Source organism: Microcebus murinus, chromosome 11, assembly GCF_040939455.1.
Source record: "Microcebus murinus isolate Inina chromosome 11, M.murinus_Inina_mat1.0, whole genome shotgun sequence".
NCBI classification, from domain to species: Eukaryota; Metazoa; Chordata; class Mammalia; order Primates; family Cheirogaleidae; genus Microcebus; species Microcebus murinus.
Window position 1 is genome coordinate 37,263,189 of NC_134114.1, and position 12,481 is coordinate 37,275,669.

Consider the following 12,481-nt stretch of genomic DNA (forward strand, 5'->3'; position numbering starts at 1 on the left):
CATAGGGTTCTGAGTAGTATGATGAATGATCTAAGCAGGAGAGGGAATCGTGCAAACAGAGGGATGGGTCACAAGTCAAGGCAAAAATCTAAGAGCAATGGATTGGAGACTTGGACTATGGAAGTGGCAGTGGAGTAAGGAAGAAGTGACTGAATTCAAGATGCATTCAGGAATCCATTTTCTAATTATCCAATAGGTTCATTGGGGGATCTGAGACCAATCCTCAAACTACTGGCTTCTTAATCACAATTTCTCAAAAAATATTGAAAATATGACTCTAAACCTATCCAAAGGATGAAAATATCCACAGTTCACTCACTGACCCATCTGTGTTACTTTCATCCAAAGATGATGAAATTCTTTTTTCATTTTGCCACCTGTTCAAATACTTGAAATTTTAATTTTCTACTTCTTGAGTGAACTTATCTAGCAATCACACAAAGTCACAACTTTAAAGTGGCCTTGAAACCTTGCAGGCAATCTGCTTAAAGGCTGATTTTTTTTTTTAGGGGGGGAGGCTACTTTTCTAATTATTTGAGCAGCCAAGTTACAGAGATAGAAAGGCTACACGTCAGAGTGATGCTGGCCCCTTAATATCTCAACCACAAATTAACTCTGCCACTTACTCCTACGACAGGGAGGATCAGTGAAGACCCTAAGTCCAGTACAATGCGCAAGGACATTCCATCCCAGCTCCTGCATGCCTCAGATTAACTCCTTAACCTCTGTATTGAAAACTTTAAAAGCATAATAGTCTCAGTTCCAAACTTAGAATAAAGCCTATTTAATGAAGGCATGATTCTTTAAAAACATGTTCAAAGAATGTTGTTTTTTAAAAACACAATCACCCTCAATAAAGATCTTCTAAATATTTGAGTAGAAAAATCTTGAAACCCACATGTCTCATATTAACATTACATATAATAAACAAGTACCACACTAACAACATGTATGCAAAATCCTAGAAATGTCTGCAGTGGCCCAGTAACCACACGATAATGTGCTTTCAGATACAAGGTCCAACTTACTGTCCAACACCCAGCCCCTGTTCTCCAGGGAAGCTTGGTGGAAGCCAGAGGGTGGCAATGAATTGAGAGGGTAAGGCTGAGACCAGACAGGCAACCCCAACTTGGTTAAAGTAAGTAGGTGGGGTATTTGTCTGCCTTCCCAATATCCTTCTGACCTAATCTCTCCGGATGGGCCAAGGAATTGGCATCAAGTAATCATGAGATTCCTAAAGTTAATGGCTGTCCTGTAGGTCCCAACCAGAGGCAGGATGCAGAGTTTTCCCCATGGTATTTAAGACTGGTAGACATAGATCACTGGGAGAGTGCCTGGCACAGTACAGCATTCAATAAATGTGTTAAACAAATGAGTTCCCTAGGTAAAAACTGTTTTCACTAAATTTAACAAATATGATGACTAGGTTTCTTATTTGTCACAGAAACAAATAAAATAAAACTATTAATTTAAGTGTCTAATTGTATAATTTTTGTTAATACGCATAATGCAAATTTTGTGATCATGCCAACTAATTATGCTGATATTCGATTACTTTAAGAATTATATGTGTATACTTGAAATTTGTAAAGAGAGTCGATCTGAAGTATTCTCATCACACATTAAAAAAAGTACTATGTGAAGTAATGGATATGTTAATTAGCTGAATTATGATAATCAATTCACAATATATATCAAAACATAACTTGCACACCCTAAGTGTATACAATTTTTGTCATGTATACCTCAAAAAAGATGGAAAAAATTTTCAAATAAAACCAATAAGTGACTTATACCTATCAAGATAGTATAAAGTCTACCAAGATAGTATAAAGGTTGACCAACCAAAAATTAGATCACTGTTGCAAAAATCTTGCAGAAAATTTAATAACTTCGCTAATCATGCTGCATAAGCAACCAAAAAGACAACTATCTGAAAATGCTTTAATAAATAACCATATAAGTTTCCTTATATTAATTTCATTAATATAATTTCCTTAAATGGTTGTGAGTCAAATTTTAAACATCAACTATGAACTACCTCATTGTAAGTTTTACAACAATTTTATGCTGATTTACATATTGATACCAGTATTAACAACTAATAAAATACAAAAAGTTTTATAGTAAGATTATAAATTCTGAAATACTGGAAATCTCCATATTTCCCACTTGAAATATTTTAGGTATTATCACTGAATTTAAAAATACAGGAAAAGACTATTTTTAAACTTTTTAAATCATGAGTTTATTTAGTTTATTGTTTAGAATACATAAGTTCTGAACATCTACAATATCAAGACGGTCTGATAATGACTTTTTACACTTTCCAGTTCTGCCAACATTCCCACAATGTATCCTGATAACAATGCTATCAATGGATTGGGGCTGGGATGGGGAAGGCTCTTTCTAAGACAGTTAAAGTCAATGAGAAGGGTCCACACCTCAATATGAGTTGAGTTTCAAGCAGAAATTAAGTCATGGAAGGATATGTCTACCAAACACATCTTTCCTCACATTTAAATCATCCCATTTCTTCCCTAAAGTCCTTCCTCTATCTCTAGTTCCTAAATAACCACTCATTCTACATTCCCATTTATTTGGCTTTTTTTTTTTTTCCTGTTTTGTCCCACTGGTATAAGAGACTGTACTTCAGAAAACTAGCTTAATTTGTGGAGGAGAAAAATAAAAATGTGATCAATAATGAAAGTTCAACAAATTTAAGATTTAGTGTTCTAAAAACATAAGTGGTTAATCGTTGGTTGCCCAAAAGCACTCTTTGTTTCTTTTCCAAGATGATGAAGACTCTTCATACATTTCCTAAAAAACAAAAGCATTAACAAGAAATCAAAATAGATCATGTTAGTAAATGAAAATACATTTGAATAACTCAGACAAATGAGTATTACATTGTGAGACAGAGTAGCAACAAAAGAAGCCAAGTTTGCTCATTTCTGCTCATTGCATCATTTCACAAGGCCTCTGATCCTGTGAAGACATATAACTCTCCACGCAACAATGCTTTGAAGACAAAACAGGACAGCACACGGCCCCCTGCATCTCCTGTTTTGACTCACTATATTCCTTAAAAGACAAATAACCCTAGTCCTTGCCTTTCCATAAGAAAACATCTGATGGAGGCAGTGAGTATACGTCTGTACTCTATCACCATAGGTGCTCTTACACACAAACCTTGATGTGATTCTGCTTTAACACAACTTCTGAACAAGCTTAATGTGATCTTACTCGTACTGAACCCCACCACCTGTATATAAGCAGTGGCTGAAACACTGCTTTCGAGCAGTCTGACAGAACTGCTCCTGGGCTGTAGGCCTTGGCCTATAGTCCTCAGTAAGACACCTAAAAAGATTAACATTAATTCTTTATTACAATTATTAGTTTTTTTTCTTTAGTCAACAATGTCTATTTCAATATGGTCCTCTTTTAACAATCCAATGAACATGGATTGTATATGGCTCTCAGAACAGAAAAATGAATAGACATATTCCCTATACTTAAGGACTTTCAATCCAACTGCAGAAATGACAGACAAGAAGCTATAACAAGACAAGGTGCAACAACAGAAAGGAATAAACAATTAATTCCAGTTTGAACCATGACAAGAGACAACATGGGCAAGGTTATATAGGAAAAGATGGAAGGTCTTTAGTTTAACCATTTCTCAATATGCTTTTCCAAAGGCAGGTGGGATATTTCCATTAGCGGTGAGGTTAAGTGACCACCTGCAAAAGTTCTTAAACAGGTGTGAGCTGTACTCCAGAGTGAGCTGTTCTGTGAAGTATGAGCCCTGCCTACCTGTCACCCACTTCCCTAGCACAGGCTAGGACTAGAACCACACTAGAATTTAGATAATTTGTGGAAAGGAGGGAAGAGGAACCTATAACTTTTCCATTTCTGCAGGGAGAGGTTCCATTTCTGCAGGGAGAGGAATCCAAATTCAGCTGTTCTCTGAACACCTACACTTCCCCCAAATTTCCACAAACAGAGAAAAGCATATAGCTCAGCTAGTCCTCAAAGCACAACAATAAGAATATGCCCAACTCTTATCCCTTACCCTTATTTTCTGGGGCTCCCCCTCATCTGCTTTCTGTTGGCTTAATATCCATTCTTTCCTCCCTGGTAAAGAAAGCTATTCCTGCCTCGGCTTGAAGCTTATCTTGGAATGTTCTTTTCTACTTCTCCCTCTTCCAAGGCCAAGGCCTGCCTCATATCCTATCAAAATTGTAGCGGCCTTGTTCGTAGCTAAGCAACCATATATCTGAGCTTCACCAAGTTTCCTTTCAGATAGTCTATCCTCAATCCCAAAATATTCCCTTATAACAATTGGTTGCAGGTTTTATTCAGAAAACACGGTCATGAAATTACCAAGGCTCTGGTTCAGAGTCCAATCTGCTTATCTCTAACACTGACTGAGGCTCCTGAAAAAGGAGACTCACCCTTTAAAAGCCCTGGCCCTCTGCTCCAGTCTTCTGATCTACTGAGCTGTTCATTAATTCCTCAGCTTTGCTCTCAGCCACAATGCTATGAACACTTCTAGATGCTGAAGTGTAGTTACACACGTGCAAGCATGCAACAATCCCACTGTTAGTGTGCTACTACATCAGGGGAGAAGTTACAGAGTTGGGCCTTTTCATCCCTTCAGAATGCTCTATTTAGCCAGAGAATTGCTTCCTCTTATTGATTGGTTTGACCTATTGACAGAAAACAAGGTGGAATTTCCTATTTATGTTTTTAAATTCACCTGCTATGTATTTTCTCAGAGATGGTGATAACTTACCTTTTTTCCCCCCCTAAAAAGAAGAAGCTCTAGGAAAAAGGCTCTTTTGCCTTCAGAAATTTCTATTTTAGCCATTGCCTAAATAGCTAGGCAATTTTCCCACTTTCTTAAAAGAAAGGTCTTAAAAGACCCTCTAATCTTAAAAGAAAGACCCTCTAATCAAGGGAATTCTAATTTAAGGGAATGACTTCATATATGAACTACAGGAACAGTCCAGCCTAGGAATTCTAACTGTTACCACTTATTGAGATCTACTCTGTGACATGCATTCTCTGGAGCATGTATTTTTCATGCTTAACAAACCTAGGAAAGGAGGTATTACATAAACACTTTTTTTTTCACATATAAAGAAAATAAGGTTCTATAGTCAGAGAAAGCACATAAATACAAATATTGTATGCACTCATATTCCTTACCCTTTAATCTAAGAATTCCTGAGAAACATCAGGTCCACATGGCAAAATGAGGTATCTTCTTAACTTACCTTTTTCCATATGGGCACCTTGGCTTTTAAATTATCAATGGCATAATTCACAGCTTCAAGGGATGCAGCCCTATGGGCTGAGGACACAGCAATGATTATGCTTGCTTCTGACACTGGAACCAAGCTTTAACGAGATGAGGAAAAACATTTACCATTACCTCTGTATCTAAGTGTTAAAGAATCTGCTAGACACATAGAAAAAAAAATCCAGTTATGGATTCTTGGAATTATACTGCAGTTCTATTTTACTTAAACATTCAGTTTAGTTAGAAAACAGTAATTCATTCCAGTAGCATTGAGCAGAGGAGATACTGAATCTGATGTTGTGGCCAAATTGTCAGCATCTATCCACTAAACCTGTTAGATGGGCACCAAGAAGAAAAGGTCTTTTCATTGAATCAGCAAACATCTGACACAAACAAGGCACAGCACCAAGTAATGCCCAGAGATACCAAGTTACCACCTTACAAGTATAACACAGAATATTTTTGAAAAAATCAACAAATATTAGTAGGATTGATAACATTAACCACTAACAAACTACTAGTTATTGTTTTTCACAAACTACTAATAAGATTATCATTATTAATAACAAAATAATAATTAATAAAATACGATACACATAGGCTCAACTTCTGGCTTCTTTTCAAAGCCAAGAACTCCTCTCTTTTTAGTGGTACAAAAAGGCAAACTACTTTACTGACTTTCAAAGGCATTTACATGGAACAGAATCTGTAAGAGACTGTCATATGAACAGAGACCAGACCACAAAACAGTCTCAAAAAGGTCTTAAGGCCTTTAGTACACATTATGGTCCAAGGCCTGAAAGTCCAGGCACAAATGCACTTTGTTACTGCACTAAGGGCAACAAGTGCTCTCCCAGTGTTACAACCAACAGGCAGTCACTAAAGGTACTAAGAGCAGTCCCTATATCCTCCAAACTTTCCTCTCCTGGTAACATGGTAAAACAGAATTCCTAAGAAAGATACAAGAGTCAGAATTAGTACACAGATAGACAACAACATATTTAGTTTTTAAATTGATAAAGGAAAGCATACCCAAGTCTGTGGAACACTGCTATGTGTTTCACTGGCCATTTCTGCCTAATTTCACCACAAATCTTTCTGACTTCATTTTCTGCCATAGGTAGATAAGCTTCGTATTCTAAGCTAATGACTTTTTTCCCTTCAAAGTTATTTCTTGTAGTCCCTAAAAAAAAAGCGCAAACAATTAAATACAGTTTTTCCCTACAATAGAAATAGCACATTAATAGAATTAAAAAGGATTATTTTTGAATAGTGAACAAGTAGCATACCAATTTGTCTGAAAATTACTTTGAAATTTCTAAAAACAAAACTTACTAGGAAAACAAAAGATAAGTATCACAAAAATGATAAGGAAATAAAATAACAATGATTAACTAAGCTTACTTAAAACACTCATATGACAAACCAGGCCATATATTCCTTGTCTAACAGAATTTGATACATAAAAGGAAAATATTTATGTGTCAGGATTATTATCTAGCACATTTTTCCCTCAATATTTGGAAAATATAAAATTCTCTCTCCTAACAATGGCCTTTATCTTACTTTTTAAAGATGCCTTATAATTTAATATGGGTTAATTCAAATCTACCAAAACAAATAAGAACTAAAAAAATTTTCCACCTACCACCATAAGTAATCTTGGTTTATTCCTCAGTATCTCAAAATCCTCTATTAACACTGACCATGGGAAGCACTTGCTAATTTCTATTATCTTGTGCAATCAATAGATGCTGTGAAAATTATAACTCACCTACAAACAAGGATACTGCACCACAGAGTGGAGAAATCACAAACTGTGAGACTTCATCTACTGAAAGTTTCTTGGCAGTGAATTTTATTATCTCTTTCGGTTTCTCTCCAACTTCATCCATCTCTCTCCTAGAAATGATTAGTTAATAAATCTTACCTCTTGTACCAGGGGCAAAACATTCAACTTACAAGCTCTTTCAATTTATGTTTTTTCTGTTATGTGGACCTAAAAGAAAGAGGCTGAGGCACAAAGTATGAAGAGTTTACCTAAGCCAAAAAGAGGACAGCTGCCTAGGCCATTTCTAAATTGCCTTTGTTACAAGCAGGTTTTTAAAGGAAAAGAGAACAAAGAGGCAGCTGATAAAAGTTGTCTGACAGAAATTCCTATTGGTTCAGAGATGACATTGACTCCCTATACATTATTGAACTACAGGGAATGAGTTGTGATATCCAGTGTATAGCATTTTATGGCTGCTGTTTCATGCCGGTGTCTCTCTGGGGCTGATAAACAGGCTCACATTCCTCAGATAGAAAGTTTCTTTTCTCCTCTCCTCCACCCCCCACAATTAGATGTATTAGGCATAACTTGACCTGAATGATAAAGATAAGTGTAAAATGTTAGCAAGACTCAACATATTTATAAGTATCCCTAATGAATCAGGCATAATATAAAAAAGGAATTCACCATTAATATGATCACTAAAGTGTAATCCATCTCATATGACAATGTATTGCAAATTCTGTAATTGCTAGTAATATCTCCCATCTTGGCACAACTGAGATATTGCCACCTTCATCTACATGCCCACCACCGCTAACTGCTAATGTTACCAAGTGCCACACCTAAAACAGCCTTTTCCTTTATCCATAAAGGAAAGGGGGGAGAGCAGAATGATGGTGATTCTACAGACACTGGGTTCCTTTTATGACCTGGCACAACCCCAGTTAAGTAACTGAGAAAATAAGGGAATGAACTCCGTATGTATTTGCTGGGTGTTGTGCAAAGCCCTTTGCCGTGCATTTCTCATTTAATTCATTAAACGTTATATACTCACTAAGTGCCAGAGACTAAGGCCAGGCACCAGATATTGACCATGGAACAAAAGCATAGGCTCCTTTCATGAAGGTACTTGTATTCAAATGGGAGAACCAAAGCAATAAATAAGAATTACAAACAGGGATAAGTTATGGAAATAAACAAGTACTGAGTCAGTGTATGGGAGCTGGGGAAGAGACTACTTAAGGTGTCTCTCAGGGGATAATATTAGAAACTGAGACCTGAAAGAAGGCAACCATGTAAAGAAACAGGGACCCCAGGAAGAGTGAGCATGTGGCAAATTCTGAGGCTCTGGGGCAAGTAAGAGCAGGATATGCTCCAGAACGTACAAACAAGGGACAGAACAGGACAGACAGGTAGGACCTTGCAACCTATGAGAAGCATAGTTATAAATTTTTTGAGGTTTTATCTGAACTGAAAGATGAGAAAAAGAAGGTTCAGAGATGTTAAGGACTCCTTCAAGGTGCTGAAATTCCAACCAAGGAATTAATAAATCCAATGTTCTTTCCCTATCTCCTTCCAACTACTGAAAAGAAAAGCACAATTATTCATATACCACTGAATTCCAGGATTTATCACCTGCTATTCAGCCACCTCAGCTTCTTCTACCTCTTTTTCTTGCAATAAGATATAGGCAACACAAATGTGGTCTATGAGCTTCAAACCATACTGAGTTCCCACAACTTCTGATTTTACAAGATTACTAAAACCTAGTTGGCAAGTTATAAAATTATATAATACCAATCCTGCGAAACATAAACAACACACAAGGTTTTTGAGTAATCTTTCCAATCTTTCCAAAGAACTGCTGTGATCATCACAAACACAGACACTCCTTTTATGGCAGCCCATAGTTTTCTGAAGGGCAATCTGCTTTACAGATCTATACTTCATTTTTTGTGGCATTCCTACTCTCCAGAAGAGTAGGGGGAAAAAATGGGTGAAAGAAATAAACAAGCATCCTTGGCTTATTCCTTTCTTTAATGGAACTAAGTATTTGCCATTCAGCATGATATTTATCCTCGATTTTGGATAAAAATCCTATCAAAAAGTCTGCCATTTCTGACTTACCAAGAGGTGTTTTTTTTTTTTTAATCAGAAATGACTGTTAATTTCTACATTACTTATTCTTCAGTCGACAATAAATTAAGCCTCATTCGATCTGTCTGTACTTAAGCATGATCTTTCCAGACTAGACTGAAGAATGTTCTTATACATTATCCTACTCAAATATGGACTAAATTGCTTAGAATGAAAAAAAGATGGCATAGGTCATAGAGCCACCTGCAACATAGCTACAATAAAGCTATTCCTTTATATCTGAACAATGATTAGCTTTCTTTTCAGGCACAGTGATCTTTTGACTAGCTGTGTAATTTTTCTACATTTCTCTGTAACCCGGAGAGCTAAGGTCTACCATGAGAAAGCACATTAGCAAAAAAGTAAATAGAGAGTCCAATAATGACTTCAAATATTGTCTCTGCCACTTATTAGCTATGTGATCAAAGGCAAGTTTTTTTTATCTCCTCTGAATTTGTTTTCCCACCTGAAAAATATGGATAGTAACATTCTACTGTCTGGTACTGTGCCTGACACATAATAAGATCTTAATAAGCCATGTTAAATGAACAGAATAAACACATGAAACTGATATTAAACTGCTTACAATAGAGTTGCTGCAGAGAAGATATGTAGATATTCACAAGTGTGTCTGCACCAGTAAAGAGTTGCTCCATCAACAACTGCTTGATATAGACATACTTGCAAAGACTATACAAACAAATTAAGCAACCCACATACAAGTTACCAACTGCATGGCCCTTCTACTCAACACTGGTTAATAAAAACAAATAGCACGTACCTAGATGGTTCAAAAGCACTAGCCTCCACTAATGGGGGGGATAATGGCAATTTCATCTCCTGGTTGAAGCAAGAGGAGCTGATCTCCAAGCTCGACATATTCTTGACGAACAGCAAATATCACCTGATCTCTGATATCAGCTAATCTGAAAGGGAAAAACTATGATTAGAAGTATCAATGCTGTGATAGACCTCAAATCTCTTCAGCTGCAATTAAAGATATTATATAAATATTACTCAATAAGGCAGGCATGGTTCATGCCTATAATCCCAGAACTTTGGGAGGCAGAGGCGGGAAGGTCACTTGAGGCTAGAAGTTTGAGATCAGCCTGGGCAACAGAGTGAGACCCATCCCTACAAAAAAATTTTAAAAATTAGCTGGTTATGGTGGTCCATGCCTGCAGTACTAGCTACTCAGAAGGCTGAAACAGAATTGCTTAAGCTCAGGAATTCAAGGTTACAGTGAGCTATGATTGCATCATTGTACTCTAGCCTACGCAACAGACACCCTATCTCTTAAAAAATGGCCGGGCACAGTGGCTCACGCCTGTAATCCTAGCACTCTGGGAGGCCAAGGCGGGTGGATCACTCAAGGTCAGGAGTTAAGAAAAAAAAATACTGTATAAAGTATCACCAAATTTACTTATTAACTCATATTCTGTGGAGAAACAACATATCCACTAACGAACATACTTATTCATTGCAAAGAACGTATTAAACTGCTAACAACTCCTTATCAAATGCTGTGTGTCTTGCAAAATTAAACAAATAAACCAAAACCCACTAGACTGGAGGCAACATTCAAATGAGATCAAAAGAAAAGAAAAATTTCCTAATCACTACATGGCCTTTCCAGGGGCTTTCTGTCTACATGCACAAGCATACTAAGTATAGCTAGGAAGTTTCCCACAAGACCAGGTACCTCCCTGCACGTAAAAGTTTCAAAGTGAAGTAGAACAGAGGCCCCACCATGTTTCATTAGTTATGAAGCCACTGTGAGAGCAACTCAAAAGATAGTTTCCTTTTAAACTTGCAATGTGGAGTATCTTCTATATAGCACTAGGACTTCTAGGGTAAACATCTATATAGACTTATGTGACATCATTAATATTCTTAGAACACCATGGAATAAGCCACTTTTATAATTTGTTCCAAAAAGGCTGAGGTGCGAATTACAGCACTAAAACTATACATTTTTCAAAATCAGAAGAAAAAAAAATCAAACACAGCAACTCAGCAGCATCTAGGATTTGTTGTAGCTCATTTTTTTTTAATCTTAGAAATTTTTATTCTGAGTTCTCTAAAGAGAGGGGCAGGACAAAGAAGTTAAAGCACTGATATTTTTTGAGATGGAGTCTTACTATGCTGCCAAGGTTGGTCTCTAACTCCTAGGTTCAAGTGATCCTCCCACTTCAGCCTCCTGAGAAGCTACAGGCCCATGCCACTGTGCCCAGCTACAGCACACATTTTTAACAGAATTTGTAACAATGTCATTTAATGTTATAAAAATGCAGAATCTTGTAAATGCAGTATTTTGTAAAATGCAGTATTTTGTAAATTATGAAAGAAGATACAGTCATGTCCCTCTGGGAGTATCCCAGCTCTCTGTGTTTTTTTCAGCAAAATATCTTTAACCTTCCTTAAGAAATTGTGCATTTCTAAATATGAGAGTTTTAAGTTTCAAGGAGTAGTTCCAGAAAAATACAACTAATGGCCCTTTTGACATTAAGCATGGAAATAACAATTAGCCCTTTTACTTTTAACATTTACATATTTTTAAAATATTAAAAAAATGTTAATCAGATGCATTCTACAAAATTTTAATTACCCACGATGACGATTTTCTATCTCCTTCCACAGCTGTAGTGCTTTTATTTCTTGTGGCACAAAAAGGGTCTCTGAATGAACTCCTGTTATTTCGGCACTTTTTGCAAAATACAATACTTCGACCTAAAAGGAGGAAAAATGCTTTTAATAATAACTCATGGTCCTTTTCTGACTGTCCAGGTGGAGAAGTTACAAGGTTCATTCATTTTCCAAATGTATTACTTTAACCAAAACAAATTTTATAAGTTACAGAAAATTAAATTGTCGATAAAAATTTTTCAGTGTATCTGCAAGTTCAAATTTTGAAAAACTGTTATGTTTTAAGCACAATTCAGACAAATTTCTAGATGCCTTTAGTTTTAAAAACTTAAATATGGCATCATTAAAATCCTAAGTATTTATCTTCTTAGAAAACATCTTAAGCCTGTCTTTAACTGACATAAAATTATAGCACCTTTTATAAAACACTTAAGCAGTGAACAAATGTCTGAGTCATGAGATGAATTACACAAATAAAAAAAATGACCAAATCCGTGATTGTCTTTCATGTTGTCAAATGACCTTTGATTCTAGTCTACATTACACTGGACCCAGCAGCTGGGGGTTTAGTTATTCAACATACAAAACCTGACAAGTGGGTTTAAAATACAGGATAA

At 36.3% G+C, this 12,481-nt stretch overlaps 1 protein-coding gene across 1 annotated transcript; it reads right to left on the bottom strand.

Annotated features, from left to right (window-relative positions):
- Positions 1 to 2,223: 2,223 nt before the first annotated feature.
- MOCS2 (molybdenum cofactor synthesis 2) lies at positions 2,224 to 11,948 on the bottom strand. The gene is made up of 6 exons (XM_012740415.3): positions 11,827 to 11,948; positions 10,000 to 10,144; positions 7,083 to 7,210; positions 6,341 to 6,491; positions 5,283 to 5,406; positions 2,224 to 2,820 (listed from the first exon to the last, which is right to left on the bottom strand). Exons 2-6 carry the CDS (start codon positions 10,095 to 10,097, stop codon positions 2,752 to 2,754), a joined length of 570 nt encoding a protein of 189 aa, XP_012595869.1. The 5' UTR covers positions 10,098 to 10,144; positions 11,827 to 11,948; the 3' UTR covers positions 2,224 to 2,751.
- Between the last annotated feature and the right edge of the window lie 533 nt (positions 11,949 to 12,481).

What these genes read in the sequence shown, in the direction of transcription:
- MOCS2 (XM_012740415.3), bottom strand. Translation starts at nt 10,097, where the DNA reads ATGTCGAGCTTGGAGATCAGCTCCTCTTGCTTCAACCAGGAGATGAAA. An exon ending in AGTGCTTTTGAACCATCTAG is followed by an intron (nt 7,211 to 9,999) that starts GTACGTGCTATT and finishes AATCATTTCTAG; the next exon opens with GAGAGAGATGGATGAAGTTG. An exon ending in GCAGTGTTCCACAGACTTGG is followed by an intron (nt 5,407 to 6,340) that starts GTATGCTTTCCT and finishes ATCTCGTTAAAG; the next exon opens with CTTGGTTCCAGTGTCAGAAG.